The following is a 15,635-nucleotide window of genomic DNA, read 5'->3' on the forward strand; positions in this document are numbered from 1 at the left end:
CTCAGGCTGCTTCTATACTTATGTTAATAAGTAAGAATTTACACTGTAATGTGTCTTGTTGCAAAACAACCAGAAGCGTAAGTAGAATAAATAGACAGTATTACATAGTATATTAACCAACATTATCTTTCTATCTAGTGTTCCCTAGTAGAGATGTGTGAATCGTTTGTGAAAATAAACGAAATTAGCAAATGTTGGACATCAGTCGCCCTCAAAACATGCTGAATGAAAGAGTGAATGAAGTTGGACTGGAGACCATTAGAAGACTTGCCGATACTTTCATGGATATTCTATCCTAAGGCCCTGAATCCCTCATGGATTCAGGAAGTTCATATTGTAAGGAGTAAATACTGTAGGTTGGGGGCTTGGCACAGCAACTCATGAAATTCTTTCCAGAAGGCAGATAATCCAGCAAAAATGCTGTATTGTGAGAATGAGACATCCAGATTCATCTGGTGAATGACTGATCATGCTATTTATAGTCTACTCTAGTGGGATCCGCAGGTTGTGTGGTATTTAAGAGGAGTGGTTCCTGTTTCCAATTTAGATTGAAGAAGCAATCACCAGTTGTACAGAGCTGAACATGAGGGCCCTCTGGATAACCCTACTGCTTCTTTGCTGTGGATCGGCTTCATCATTCCATTTCTGGTGGTCTCCAGAAAATGCAACCTCATTATACTTGGCGAACAGCTCCATGACAACTAGCAGTGAGTAAACCAGGCTATAGTAAAAGCATTGCTAGGGATAATCTTAATAATGTGTGAGTTACTGCATGCACTTTATTGTAATGACATGCTAAGAACATGCATGTTTAATGCCAGTAATTAAAATACTTGAACATTTTCAAGGTGTTGCACTATGTTAAATGTAGCCTCCATACATTCCTTACTTAGCTTTAACATTTGATACTAATTTGTGGCCGTATGGTGCTATTCCAGCGCTTGAGAGCAACCTACGGAATAGCACCATTCATTAGCAGGGCCTTTATATGTTGTAATGTTTATGTGTTTAATAAGTAAACTGTCAATTAGTTTTTTCCTTATTCCTACAGATTTACCTTTTACTAAAAGTACAACCTGGCCCTTTGTTAATAAGTCATGTGCTGCAGGAACTGGTATGTATGTATGTATGTATGTATATCTTTACTTATATAGCGCCATCCAATTACATAGCGCTATGCAGCAGTAACACACGTAACGTAATAGGAATAAGCACTTCGGACATAAAAGTAACATAAGAACAGGAGACCCTGCCCAGAAGAGCTTACAATCTAAGTGTATTAAATGTTTATTTCGGTAACTGTACAAAAGTGTTTTTCTTAAAAAGTAAATTTCCACTTTTTTTTTTAATGAAGGCTTTATGGTGACTGCTTCACAAAATGACCGTTAGTGTTGGCTGTAGGGCTAATATTAGCATTACAGTATATAGTATCTTGTTGTTTCCCTGGTCCAAGCTAGAAAACATGAATGGATAACATGCCTTTTAACGTTAGGAAGTTTTAAGTGAACTTCTGTAAATCTGCGGATTGTCTCCTCCATACAGTATATGCTACATTGTTATGGAAATTAACATCGTTTTTTTTCTAAGACAAAACCTCACGATGAAGAAAAAATGTGCAATAACGATATAGTATAAACTCTCTAGCTTTAAATAGTAAAGTATAAGTAATTTTATGTAACACTTTATCCATGCTAATGCTGTGTCAAATAATGGTCAAAAGAAATAAAGACCATTTATAAATGGAGATGTACTGCACCGACACACTTTATTCGAGCAAATACCTGGTATGTACCTGGCAGATACCTGGAATGCGCCACTCCTCACCTCTGACAAGCCCCGTTGCATTTGCCTTCCCAGCCTGGGTTCATGCCTGGCTGATGGGCGGCTGATCTGTTAAATGATAATGATTAGGATTTAATAGGCTGCAATGCTTCGCGTGTCTACCAGATGGCATAAATTCCTGAATTGTAATGCAGTATATATATATATACTGTGCAGTATTGCAGCCAGAGGGAATAAAATGCTTCAATCCCTGCTTGGAAAATAACTCAATGCACTCGGGCAGAAAACAGTCACAAACCTCAATACACCCGGGTATACCCGAATTCGTGGGACTAGCCAAGCTCGAATAAAGTGTGTCGCCAGTGTAGCAAACATTATTGCAGTTATCGGGGGATTAGTTCTTGAAATTGCACAATGTTGTTACCAGATACATTTGTTTCAATGGAGATATGGGAAACTGCGCATTAAACATCGCGACAGCGGTAACGCAATATTGTGACTCATTTTACTTATTTCCCTAGACTTTCCATCACTGACTTTAGCTGTGGACACAACTGGCTCCATGAATTCCAATATTCAGCTACTGAAGGCGGCCAGTGGATTTTTACTGAACCGACTTTCTGTCCTACCTCCTGGTGATATCCGACAATATACTTTAGTGCAATTCAATGATCCATGTATGACATTTTTATATTCTTTTACTTGCTTTTACATACATATCCCTTGGTGGAGGTGTTTGGGAATATTAGGAATACATTTTCATTCCACACGTTTCTTTGAAACAAAAGTAATGTTTCCTATATCATGATTCAGTGTACAGAATACACATAGAACAGCATAGAATATCACACGTAAAATAATTGAATGCACACAGGGATTTACAGTGGTTTGTCCAATGTCACAAGCTCAAAGCTCTTATTATTAAGCCACCTACTAACTTCCTAGCTCTAAAGAATGGAGGAACATACAGATTCTCACATATAGCTGCTTGTTGCAAATGTGACTGTTATCAAAGATATGAGAGGATATGAGTTGTAAGAGAGACAGGGTGGGTAAACTGGATGATAAAGTAGAGGCTACTTCAAATTCTCCCAATTGGGTAGATCCTCAGAACGAAGTCCATTAAATGTGGGCTACTAACATGGTGTTATCTAATGTTTCCCTGGGTTTAACAGGAATCCACAAAGTTAAATGCATGCAAAAACAACGGCCGTTAGTTATCTCATTAGCATACACTTAACACCATGTCATCAAGCTAGCACTGCCTTGCGTTAGCTTCAAATAACATGGCGTTAAACCTGTCTTACCCAAAGATGGCGGTACTTCTATCAGGTCCCAGAATAGCTGTTTAATGAAAGTAAAAAAAGAGAAGACGGGAGACAAATGGAACCCGGTAAATAACAATACGATAATTAAATCATACCTACTTGTGGTCTTACACTTATCCAGACCCTGTAAAATACTTACTTCAGAGTCTGGATCGGAGTAACGCCACCTTTAGCTCTTACCTACAGTAACTAACGTCAAATCCCTGCAGTAACTATAACAGAGCTCTGTGCATATGCATTGTTAGAGGGAACGCCTCTTCTGCATCTCATCAGCACTAATGGCTGTTATAATAACGCAAGGGCTTGTTACAGCTGAAAACTGCACTTAACGTATCATTACTTCGCTTTGAAGATCCCCGTTAGCACTTAACGATGTTAATTTCAGTTAAAAGATCGTTAAGTATTTATTGGCCTTCTGAGAATGTACCCCAATGTCCTTTCCTGCTAACCAAAATGCAAGTGAACCGTCCATTCTTTTAGTGTCTTCCCCGAACCTAGGAGTGATCAGCTAGATGGAAGAGAGACGAAACCCATTTCAAGCCCTTCTAGCACAAAAGGATTGAGTGTTTTGTTATTGGTGTTCTTTGCTGTTCTAGTAGCCCTTTCAGCAATGAAGAATATGAGATAAGTAACAAGTTATAAGGACCTTTTTATTTGCCCAAGATGAACGCCAAATTAAATTTTATCACAAGTAGAGAGAATTGGAGAATAATGTTGGGCAAGATTCCATGTTAATTCAGAATAAAGCAATCAGAGGGTTAAAGAGTGTAGAGCTAATCGCAAATTACCTGTTATGCAATTAAAAACAGCTATTTAAACATTTGTTATGATTGGTTTATAATTAATCATAATTTTCAACCTACAGCTGTGGGACCGGTTTATATCACATGCTCTGCAACAGAATTTGGCAACTATATGGATAATATTTACACTTACGATGGTGGAGACTGCCCAGAACTGGCAATGGCAGGACTCCTGCTAGCCCTGGAAAACAGCCCACCCAGTTCTCTCATTGTAGTTACAACAGATGCGTCTGCAAAAGATTACAATGATAACTCCACAGTGACTCGCATATTTTCACTTCTAGATGCTAAACAATCAAAGGTAGGACATTGCAAAGGATCCCTCTATGAAGGAGTGCAGAATAAAAACTCTGTATCAGCATCTGCTGACTGTTCTCTGTAACAATACCATGCTATTACAGTATTAATATAATAATATTACTATAGTGTTTGTTTGCTATCCACAAGCACCTTAATGATGCAGAGCAAACAAGTGCCCAATCATAATGACGATGACATGGCTGAAGATGCCCACTTAGTGCCGCTGAAGTGACACTGCGTGTGCCCATGTGCACAGCCATAGCTAGCATCATTTGAACATGTTGTATCTTGCATTGTGTGACATTTAGGATGCTGGGACAGGCTACGAATGCTGCATTGCACTAATTTGTCCAATGTGCTTTTTTTTTTATTGATTAGGTCATTTTTTTGGTTTCTGATTCCTGCCACAGTGTGAATGAGCCTCAATTCCTGATTTACAAAGATATTGCATCTCACAGTTTTGGACATGTTTTTCCAATAATAGACCTTGCAGTCCAGAGTAAAGTAAGTAATAACATTTGCTTACATCTTTAGATGTATAAATCCCAGAATGGGTATCTCAGACACCACATGGCATCAATGGTCGTCATAGAGAGGCCCCCTGTGACACCAAGCGGTATAGTTGTGTAACTGACACCTCTGGTATGTTATATTGGGAACTGTTACGATACTTTGCAATATCACGACTATTAAATCATATGGGAAAATCTGTGATATCCTTCATTGTAACAGGACATGTTGTGGTATCCGGGGAACACGTTACGTCATTATGTATATTTCATGACCATGTTGTCTTATTAAATATTGGAGAAATGGCATATATTTATATTTACATAACACTTCAAGTGACTGGGCAAATAGTAGAGGAGAGACTGCGAGGAAAAGGCGGAGGTAAATTAACATTTTAATTAAAATGTTAACGTTAATACAATGTTCAACAGAAATAACCGAATTATTTAAAAAAAATAACCCCACAGTAATACTTAGTTACAGTACAGTTCTAGATCTTATTTTTTTTTTAAATAATGCTACAATAATAATGCAATGCCGCTATTGATGGTTTAATACATTAAGGACACTTGCTAAAAACAAAATGATTTGTTTAAGATGGTTGATTACCTGCACTACATGCTGCGGACGCCTGTTAACAGCACAACGCGATTGTTCTCCAGAGATCAGAGTTCCAGCAATTCTAGCAGTAACAGCAGCATCGGCCACAGCAGCTTTTCAGTTGCAACAAATTTTAGTGCGTTAATAGTTACTACCGATGGATCGGTTAATTCAGTGAGGCTTGTTGGACCGACTGGTAAGTATTTTACACCTCCTAGCATTTTATACAGTATATATGAGCTACATCAAAGTTTTATTAGCAGAATTCTTTATGGAGAAGTGTAGATTCATTGTAGGTTGTGATAACTTGTAGGGGACCAACATGAAAAATGAAAGATGTCTTAAGGAGCCCGTCCATGGGGCACTAAAGAAAAACCGTATATTTGTTTTAATATATGCAACCTTTGATTGCCTTTATTAAAAACAAATGAAATAAGCTGCTGATCAATTTGTTCTCCCGAGATTGATCAGCGAAGTTGCTGCTTACCTGGGTTCACGTAATGGCCGCCTTTCAGTTTTAATCGATCCTTCAGTCAGTGGAACTCAGCAGCAACAATGTATCCTGATATTACTCAGGTAACGTTGACTATTGTTACAGTTTACAGCTCAAACTGCTGGGAACATTGGCAACAAATGGTCACAAATACAGAAGGAAAGTGTTGCAAAGATCTTGCACTGCTGGGGAGGTGGGCTAAAACCGGCTATAGAAATCAAAGGATGCTCAGTATATTAAAAACACATTAAATGGCATTGAGTTGAATACATTTTTATTTTTTTTAAATTGCAGTAAATATTATCAAATACTACAGAACTCATTTTTTTTTAAACATGTGGGATATTGTATCGTTTGCTCCTTTAAATTATGATATTAAGAGCTTTCCTCAAAGGTTTTTTTCAAGTGTACTGAACAATTAATTGACAGTTCGGGAATCATATGTTATATAAAATTAATAGTATCATGCTATCTATCTGTACATACATATGGTTACAGTATGTTGATACACTGTACCAAATATTACCACTGAATTATACAGTATATAAAGTCTGTATTATCCTTGGATGATTGTATCAAGAAAGACAGCATTGTCATGGCTAAAATTACTTTGAATGAGGCATTTTCAACCTTTTTAATCTTAGGGGCCTATTCACGTAGCTCCAAAGTGTGTCAATCCGTGTCTAAAGCGCCCTTTCCGATGAGATTGGCATGCTTTGCTATTCTGTAAGCCGTTCTTGCATGTCCAATCCGTACAGAGATGGCATTTTTTAGAAGCTGTTTTCACTCAAAGTGGCATTTTCGTAGCTCCGTTATGCAAACCGCTTCTAAAAACTCGCATTTTTTCTCACGCCACCTAAAGGGCGGCGAGATTAGTATTGTGAGTTACATCCAGAGCCTGAAATATGGGTTTGTCTGAGAGAGCAAAACGCATAAGTCAGACTGGGGATGGAGTTATCCCCAACTCATGTCATTCCGCTTCTAAAGGAAGAACAACCCGGGCGTTTTGGCTGATAAACCGCACAGTATATCACGTGTTGAAGATGCGCGTTGCAATAGAGAATAGGGTTTTTTTCTCACATTTCATTCCACGATTCCTGAACACCCCAACCGCGCGGTTTGGTAATGACAACTTTCGAGGATATACGTGAATCGGACCCGTACCATGAATCCATAGAGAAACTTTGCACCTACAGTATTTTACATATTCAGTAGTTTAGAGAGGAGTTACTATACTAAATGCCAAGAATCACATTGGGATGTAACACATTTTGTATTTCTGTCAAACAGTTTATAGTAAAATATTTGTAAAAAAAAACCATCTTGCTAACAACTTGCATCGAAAGCACAAAACCTGATTAACGGGTTTCTTAAACGTGATACACAGAATAAAGAACAGCATAGGAGCCTTATACTAAAGGCAGATACATTTTAATTAATTTAAATAAATAGCAGATGTCAAAGCAGCTACATTAGTTTAGGAATAAAGGTTCTGGTATTGTAAAACTGTTGTAACTGTTTTCTTAAACACCTGTTAAAATCGTGTACATTGAGTAATTGTATATACCACAATATATATATGCAGTGCATGTAATTTATTATGCATTTATGCATTGACCATGTTTGTGTTAATTGAACAATTAATTGTGTAATGTTTTTTTTTAGCACACAAAAGTTTTTTTTTTTTTAATTATTTGTAGGAGTTGAAGGAAAAACCAGGAACATTTTGTCGGAAGTCTGGGGTTCAATACTGCTTCTGGAAAATCCTAAAATGGGGATTTGGAGAATGTATATAAACGCTTCAGGCCCCAATTCTGTGCGCATTGAAGGATTTAGAGGTACAGTACAAATATCTAATGCTCCAGTATTAACAATGGGACATCAGTGTAATTACAGGCATGGAATCTGGGAAAGTGTGCAAAGAACTAATTAACAACAGGGCATCAGTCCTCCATTAGTGGGTTATCCTCACAATTATCATCATTATTGATTGAAAATAAAGGACAATGAAAATAAAGAATGGGTGCCATTGACAACTTTTTAAATCATGAGGTCATTATAATTTGGGATGAGGTTGCTAACAGAGGAGGTACTGCAAATTCAAACCAGCTATTCTTCTATAGCTGCCTGTACATACTGTACAGTTTTACATACTGTACATGTTATAATGTCTGAGGCAATAAAGTGCTACTGTAGCAATGTAGCAACTGGTCCAATGTCCAGTGCCTTTTAGTATTGTAAGTGGGAACTCAATACAAACTTGAATTAAGTAATAATCCCAGAAGAACAGGGCATTACAGGCCAATAATGCCCTGGCTGGAAGAGTTGAAGGCTCTAGAGGGGGCCAAGGTAACCCAACCAGGGCATTATTGACCAGTAATGCCCTGTTGTCGAAGGATTATTACTATTATAGGCTAAATGTAGGCTTTTTTCATAAATAAGAGACACGTTTGTATAGTGATATAGATTTTTTTACACTCACACTGCAGGCTCTCCTTCTCCAAAAAACAGCGCTCACTAACTATATAAAATTAAAGTGCATTAGAAATCCACAGTGATGAACATAATATATATATATATATATATATTATGTTCATCACTGTGGATTTCTATTGCACTTTAATTTTATATAGTTAGTGAGTGCTGTTTTTTGGAGAAGGAGAGCCTGCAGTGTGAGTGTAAAAAAATCTATATCACTATACAAACGTGTCTCTTATTTATGAAAAAAGCCTACATATATACATACGATACCGGTACCGGAATCATCAGATAGCACTCAGGTTAAGATTTGTAGAATATGAATGGGAATGGATATTCCAGGCAAAAGGTGACACATTATGTGCTCATTTGCATGTAATTTCCCAGAATCCCTTGCTGTAGTGGGAGCACTGTATGCTTTGTGATAATGGTTGAAAGGCAGAGGTGCAGACCTGTCTAAGACATGTGAATGTGCTCACAAGTGATATTCTTTATTGGCTATATGCTAACGGTGGAGGTTTTTTGTCGCCTTTTTCAAGGGGAGGAGGGGGGGAAGGGGGGGAATGGGAGGAGGAGGGGGGGAAGGGGAGGAGGATGTGGGGAGGGGAGGAGGAGGGGGGGATGGGGAGGAGGAGGGGGGAGGGGAGGAGGAGGGGGGGAGGGGAGGAGGAGGGGGGGGGAGGGGAGGAGGAGGGGGGGAAGGGGAGGAGGAGGGGGGGAAGGGGAGGAGGGGGGGAGGAGGGGGGGTAAAATGGGAGCGAAGGGCGGGGGTAAAAGGGGAGCAGAGGGCGGGGGGGGAGAAAGGGGAGGAGGAGGGGGAGAAGGGGAAGAGGAGGGGGGGAGGAGGGGGGGTAAAAGGGGAGCGGAGGGCGGGGGTAAAAGGGGAGCGGAGGGCGAGGGTAAAAGGGGAGCGGAGGGCGGGGTTAAAGGGGAGCGGAGGGTGGGGGGGAAGAAAGGGGAGCGGAGGGCGGGGGGAGAAAGGGGAGCAGAGGGCGGGGGGGGAGAAAGGGGAGCGGAGGGCGGGGGGGGGAGAAAGGGGAGCGGGGGGGAGAAAGGGGAGCGGGGGGGAGAAAGGGGAGCGGGGGGGGAGAAAGGGGAGCGGGGGTGGAGAAAGGGGAGCGGGGGGGGGGAGAAAGGGGAGCGGGGGGGGAGAAAGGGGAGCGGGGGGGGAGAAAGGGGGGCGGGGGGGAGAAAGGGGAGCGGGGGGGAGAAAGGGGGCGGGGGGGAGAAAGGGGAGCGGGGGGGGAGAAAGGGGAGCGGGGGGGGAGAAAGGGGAGCGGGGGGGGGAAGGTTAGCGGGGGGGGGAAAGGGGAGCGGGGGGGAGAAAGGGGAGCGGGGGGGAAAGGGGAGCGGGGGGGGAAGGGGAGCGGGGGGGAAGGGGAGCGGGGAGGGAAGGGGAGCGGGGAGGGAAGGGGAGTGGGGGGGGAGAAGGGGAGTGGGGGGGAGAAGGGGAGTGGGGGGGAGAAGGGGAGTGGGGGGGGGAAGGTGTGTGGGGGGGAAGGGGAGTGTGGGACAGGGTGGAGAGCAGTGGGCATATGTATTGTCATAATTAATGTATGTGCATGTCCCCCCCCCCCTCCGTGCGTCCGTCCCCCTGCTGGTTCGGCTAGTGCCCACCCCCCCATTCCCTGTGACTCGCGGCTCGCCCCCCCCCCGTGACTCGCGCTCCCCCCCGTGACTCGCGCTCCCCTCCCCCCCCCCGTGACTCGCGCGGCAGGAAGCGCCCTGTGTGGGCCTGAGGCGCGAGGCTGAGTGGATGGGCCTGAGGCGCGAGGCTGTTACTGGCGCCATAAGCTGAGGCGGGACTCGCAGTGACTTACCTGAGCGGGAGGTAGCACCGGGGAGGTAAGGGAGCGGCTGGGGTAGGAGGGCCGCGCTTCCCGTCCGGAGCCGGTGCAGGGCGGCGCACGTGATGGTGGGGGGGTGGACAGAGGGTGAGGGGCTCCGGAGCAGCATCGTGCGGTGGATGTTCGGGTGAGTGTGTGGGGGGGGTGAGTGTGGGGGGGGGGTGAGTGTGGGGGGGGAGGAGCATCGTGCTGTGGATGTATGGGTGAGAGGGGTGGGGTAGTTTTGGGTGTGCTCCGGGGATGTTCGGATGAGGGGGGGGGTGATGGAGCATCGTGCGTTGTATGTTGCGTGAGTTTTGTGTTGGGGTGAGGGGGGGGGTTGAGGTGCTCCGCAGGAGCATCGTGCGGTGGATGTATGGGAGAGGGGGGTGGGGTGGTTTTGGGTGTGCTCCGGGGATGTTCGGGTGGGGGGGGGGGTGTGATAGTGCATTGTGCGTTGTATTTTCAGCAGCGTGCGTTTGCTGTTCGTGTGAGGGGGGGGGGGTGATGGAGCATCGTGCGTTGTATGTTTGGGTGAGGGGGGTTGGTGATGGGCTGCAGTAGCGGGAGAGCTGTGGCGTGCGTTCGTAGTGTGCATGAGCTTGGGGGGGGTGGTGGTGGAGGGGGGTGCATGAGGTTGGGGGGGGGTGATGGTGGAGGGGGGTGCATGAGGTTGGGGGGGGTGGTGGTGGAGGGGGGTGCATGAGGTTGAGGGGGGTGGTGGTGGAGGGGGGTGCATGAGGTTGGGGGGGTGGTGGTGGAGGGGGGTGTTTGTAAGAGGCAGTGTTGCGCTGCTTGTTCGTGCGGTGTGTGGAGGTGAATGGTCACTGAGGCGTGGGACAATGTGGCAGTGGTGTTGGCCGAAGGCCAATGAGAGTCAGTGAGGGGTGGGACAGTGTGGTGAGGGGTGGGACAGTGTTGAGTTGGAGTGACAGGCCAAAGGTGCAATGCGATTGGCCCTAGGGACACAGGGCATGCAGACAAACATACAGACATTTCAGAAATATATAGTAGATATATATATATATATATATAGCAACTGTAAATATTACTGTATGTTCGTTTGCATGTCTTAGACATGTCTCTCCCCATTATCGCCCAGCACACAGTGTTTCCACTGTAGCAAGGGATTCTGGGAAATGACATGCAAATGAGCACACAGTGCCACCTTTTGTCTCAAGCTCGTATTACACAAGCAAATCCTCAAGCCAATGCATACTGTTTTAAACACAGCTTTTAGACAGAGGCTGGGCTGGGCTGGGATGAGATGCAAAGCCAGTAAACCCACTCACAGACATGTTTCAACCTTGATGGGTATCATCAGTGTGAGGCTGGTTACTGGCTATGCTGGTTGAGACTAGACTAGGTATTCACCACAATTATTAAGGTCATGGTGGGTAAAAAAAGGGACGTTTTTTGTCACTTTTTTTACCCACTATAACCTTAATAATTGTGGTATATATATATATATATATACTATATAAAATTTTATATATATACACAAAAGAATCCCTTGCGGAGCACACAGGTATATCATAGAAAATATAACAAAGTTTATTGGAGTAATAAAAACAGGGGAGAAAATGTAAAAAGTGGCAGGGGATCCTCACAGGGGACAAAGGTATGGGTGCATAAGCAGACACAAATAGAAAACTGGGAAAAATGTCTAGTACATGGAAGAGGCAAAATATTTCAGTTGATTTGGTTAATTTTATTATGGACCTATTGGAATTCATTTTGACTGAAAAAATATTTGTATTTAAAAATAAGTTTAATTTATAGAAAAGAGGCACAGCAATGGGGGTGGCTTGCGCAGCCTCTTATGCCAATCTCTTCCTTGGGTGGTGGGAAAGAGAACTGTTTTTTTCAGATGACAACCGATACCTTACAACATCATGCCTTGTATGGCTGAGATACATCGATGATATTCTGGTAATTTGGCAGGGTTCTGCCATAGATTTTGCCAGCTTTGTGGATGTTCTCAGCCATAACACATATAATATTAGACTGACCCACACCAGCAGTCCTGTGTCGAGTTCCTCGATCTGCGGATTGGGGTGGATGCTTCTGGATGTCTTTCCACCGACATCTTTAGGAAGGACATAGCCACCAATTCTGTGCTCCATGCTACTAGCTCCCATCCCGGTCACCAGGTCAGGGGGATTCCGATCAGTGAATTTTTGAGACTTATGCGTAACTGCTCCTCTTCAGATGTTTTCAACATCAGAGTTAAAGAACTCCAAGAAAGATTCTCCCGGAGAGGTTATAGTAAGACCATTTTGAATAAAGGCTTGAAAAATAGTCTTGCCATATAACGACATTGTTAAAACTGATCGAGCCACCTGTGCTGAAAACCTGACCTGTTGACGGCCCTTGAGAACTGGAGTTGGCCACATCTGGTCTAATGGATTGTCACCATCTAATATGAATACAGCGATTCCCTGGTCACTTTTAATAATGCCTTACACTTGACTTTTCCTGTCCATAATACAATGTTACTAATTATATTTTCCTTTCTCTTTTTTTGTAGCCACCAACAAATCATGTAAGTTACAGTATTTTCCATAAAAACATTACAAATGTTTTGATATAGTTAATACGTACAGTGTTAATAATGATCTTACCTTATCTCTTTTTTTTATGCCGCCAACACATCGTTTAAGTGAATTTCAATACAAACATTACAGATAATTGGATATAGGAAACATGTACTGTGTTATGTAAGGAAGGGTATATGGTTCAAATATATGAACTCATGATTTACCTTTTAAAAATGTAGCTGTGTTCTACTGGATTTAGTCATCCTTTAAAAAAAGAATAATAACAACTTTACTTCATAAATGACTGTCTAATTACTGTCTAAATGTCAGCTCCCTCTCTGATTGTCACTGGCCAATTAAACTGGTTCCCAGCTTTCAATAATACACTCAGTTAGCAACAGTCCTTAGGCACCCCAAATATACATTATTTAGTCCTTATCTGTTGTTGGGACTCGGTCTCACGAGAGTCCAGGAAATCCCTCTGGATCCAATGACCTTTACAGGACAGCCCTGGTTCCACAGCAGACTCATGTCCTTGCTTCTTCCTTCGTGTGGCACCCAGGCAGCCCAAGCAGGCTTCGCGACCAACGTCCAGCAGGCCTGTAGAACTGTGCCAGCCAGCTTCCTCTTAGCTGGGGAGAAGTCTCTCTCTCCCCCCTCTCTGGGGAAAGCCACCTCTCAGTGTGTGCAGGCCATGTCCTGTCTTTTACACCTCCTGTTCAATCAGGAGTACTGCTTGTTTAATTAGTTGCAGCTGGTGCTAGCTTCTCCAGGGGAAGTTAACCCACTGTAGGCTGGAAAACACACTAGCTGCACCACTCCAGCCCATTCAGAGACAGTCACTGTATCACAATATGCATTTTTTTTTACATTGGGTTGTATACAGAAGCTGTGAATTATAGCACTAACTGCTAAAGTTGCTCCCCACAATGCTTTGCATCCACAGCATCAAGGCATTGTGGGATGTGGAAGCTACTGCAGTCATTAACTATACACCCATGCTGTCCTCACTGAGGTACAATTTGGGGCCCTGAAAAGCATGTGTATATGACACTATATACCTATATGCCTGGGATTAGTCAAACAGTTTTGTAAGCAATAGTCTCATGAGTAGGAAATAAGATTTATTAATTAGCTGTTCGCTGAAAAAATATTTAATAGTGGGGGAAGGTTGGGAACCACTGAACGTGCACATGATGTAACAACTGCATTGTAATGTTTATATGATCAGGTGTCAACTCTCTAGTCTTTCTCTGAAGATGAAAGCTATGTCAATGATGTCACTAAATAGTTAATTGTTTATTCTTGTTTTTATTCAGCTACAGGAAATTGCTCAAAATGTCACATCAATGCGACGTGTGAAGAATATCTCAATTTTTATACATGCACTTGCAAAGATGGTTTCATAGGCGATGGTTTTAATTGTTCTGATTATGATGAATGTAGCAATTATTTGTCAAACTCGTGTTACTATGGTGGCTGTATAAACACTTACGGCTCATACACTTGTGCCTGTCCATATGGATTAGAAATGTCTTCAGATAAAAAATGTGTTGACATAAACGAATGTTTAAGACCAGATCTAAACAGATGCCATGCACTAGCATATTGCATAAATGACTATGGCTCCTATGCATGCTCCTGTCCCACTGGCTACATTGGAAATGGATCTTCCTGTGAGTTTGATGAATGTACAACAGCCGTGTGTGGGTTTGATAAAGACTGCACCAAATACATAGGATCTTATTCCTGTACTGATCCGTGTTTTAACCATACCACACTTAACCAGCCCTGGAGAAGCATGTCCAGTTCATATGGCTATTACTGTGACTCTGGAACTTTTGGATGGCATCGATTCATCGGCAGTGGAGGGATTCGCATGCCAGAAGTTTGTGTTCCTACATATAGCTGCGGTACTACTGCCCCAATGTGGTTATCTGGATCCCATCCTCGACCCATGGACGGAATTGTAAACCGCACGGCTTGCGCCCATTGGGGTGACTACTGTTGCTTGTGGTCAACAGATGTTCAAATTAAGGCTTGCCCTGGAGGGTATCACATTTACAAATTCAGAGGAGCTCCATCTTGCAGTTTGGGATATTGTACAGGCAAGTAAAAATATCCCAAATATCATTATTATCAGTGTCTTCAATATTGCAAGGAAACCCTGAAGTGATACAACAATTACATTCTATTTTCATACAGATCCAGCCACAGTCGATGATTTCTGTGCGTGTGCAGATGATGAAGAATGCAGACGATTTAATGGAACCTATGGTTGCTACTGCAAAAATACATATGAAATATCTGGTATGTACAATGCTTTCTGATATGCTCGGGACACATAGATTTCAGAGTACTTAAAAATACTTACTTTTATACTCAGAGCAAATTCATATTACATTGCATTTTCGGAAAGCCATTATACACTATACAACATAACTACATCGGACAGGTAATGAGACAACAAAACTAGGATTAATAAATGGATCAAATTAATTTAGAATTAATCAAAGATAGACGGTGTAATGTATTCATGTTATATGATGTGTAAAAATAACCTTATTGAGTTCAAGTGAATGAGCAATAAGGTATCTTCCAGCAGGGCCGCAGTCAGATTTTCCGGGGCCCAGGATTAGAGTTATGTCTGGGCCCCCCCCCCCCTCGGCGGTGTTGTGAGCCGCCCCCCCCATTTCAAACCTCACGAGTCCCCTCTATTTCCCACCCTCTTCCCATGTATTTCTCTCCCATCTATCTCACTCCCTCTTCCTCACTAACCCACCCCCCCCCCCTCACCTCACATGTATTTCTCTCCTCGGCGTCTCACTCTTACTCCCTCTTTTCCTCACTCACTCCCCTTCCCCACCCTCTCCCCTCTCACTCACCCCCACTTCCATCAATTACCCCACTCTCACTTAATCCCCCCCCAAAAAAATGCATACCAAACAACTCCACCCCCTAAATACATATAACCC

General features: G+C 43.0%; 1 protein-coding gene across 2 annotated transcripts in view; it reads left to right on the plus strand.

The window, feature by feature from the left end:
• Positions 1–526: 526 nt before the first annotated feature.
• Positions 527–15,635, plus strand: part of LOC142463371 (uromodulin-like) — a 29,912-nt gene continuing 14,803 nt past the window's right edge. The window contains exons 1-10 of one of the 2 annotated variants that reach the window (XM_075566026.1): positions 527–707; positions 1,052–1,114; positions 2,304–2,459; positions 3,976–4,214; positions 4,592–4,717; positions 5,321–5,519; positions 7,517–7,654; positions 12,651–12,665; positions 13,980–14,768; positions 14,866–14,970. In XM_075566026.1, the coding sequence (XP_075422141.1) occupies positions 584–707; positions 1,052–1,114; positions 2,304–2,459; positions 3,976–4,214; positions 4,592–4,717; positions 5,321–5,519; positions 7,517–7,654; positions 12,651–12,665; positions 13,980–14,768; positions 14,866–14,970 (1,954 nt within the window). In that variant the 5' untranslated portion in view covers positions 527–583. The remainder of the gene's footprint in view (positions 708–1,051; positions 1,115–2,303; positions 2,460–3,975; positions 4,215–4,591; positions 4,718–5,320; positions 5,520–7,516; positions 7,655–12,650; positions 12,666–13,979; positions 14,769–14,865; positions 14,971–15,635) is intronic. The other variant, XM_075566027.1, reaches the window with a different exon arrangement.

Source organism: Ascaphus truei, chromosome 11, assembly GCF_040206685.1.
Source record: "Ascaphus truei isolate aAscTru1 chromosome 11, aAscTru1.hap1, whole genome shotgun sequence".
NCBI classification, from domain to species: Eukaryota; Metazoa; Chordata; class Amphibia; order Anura; family Ascaphidae; genus Ascaphus; species Ascaphus truei.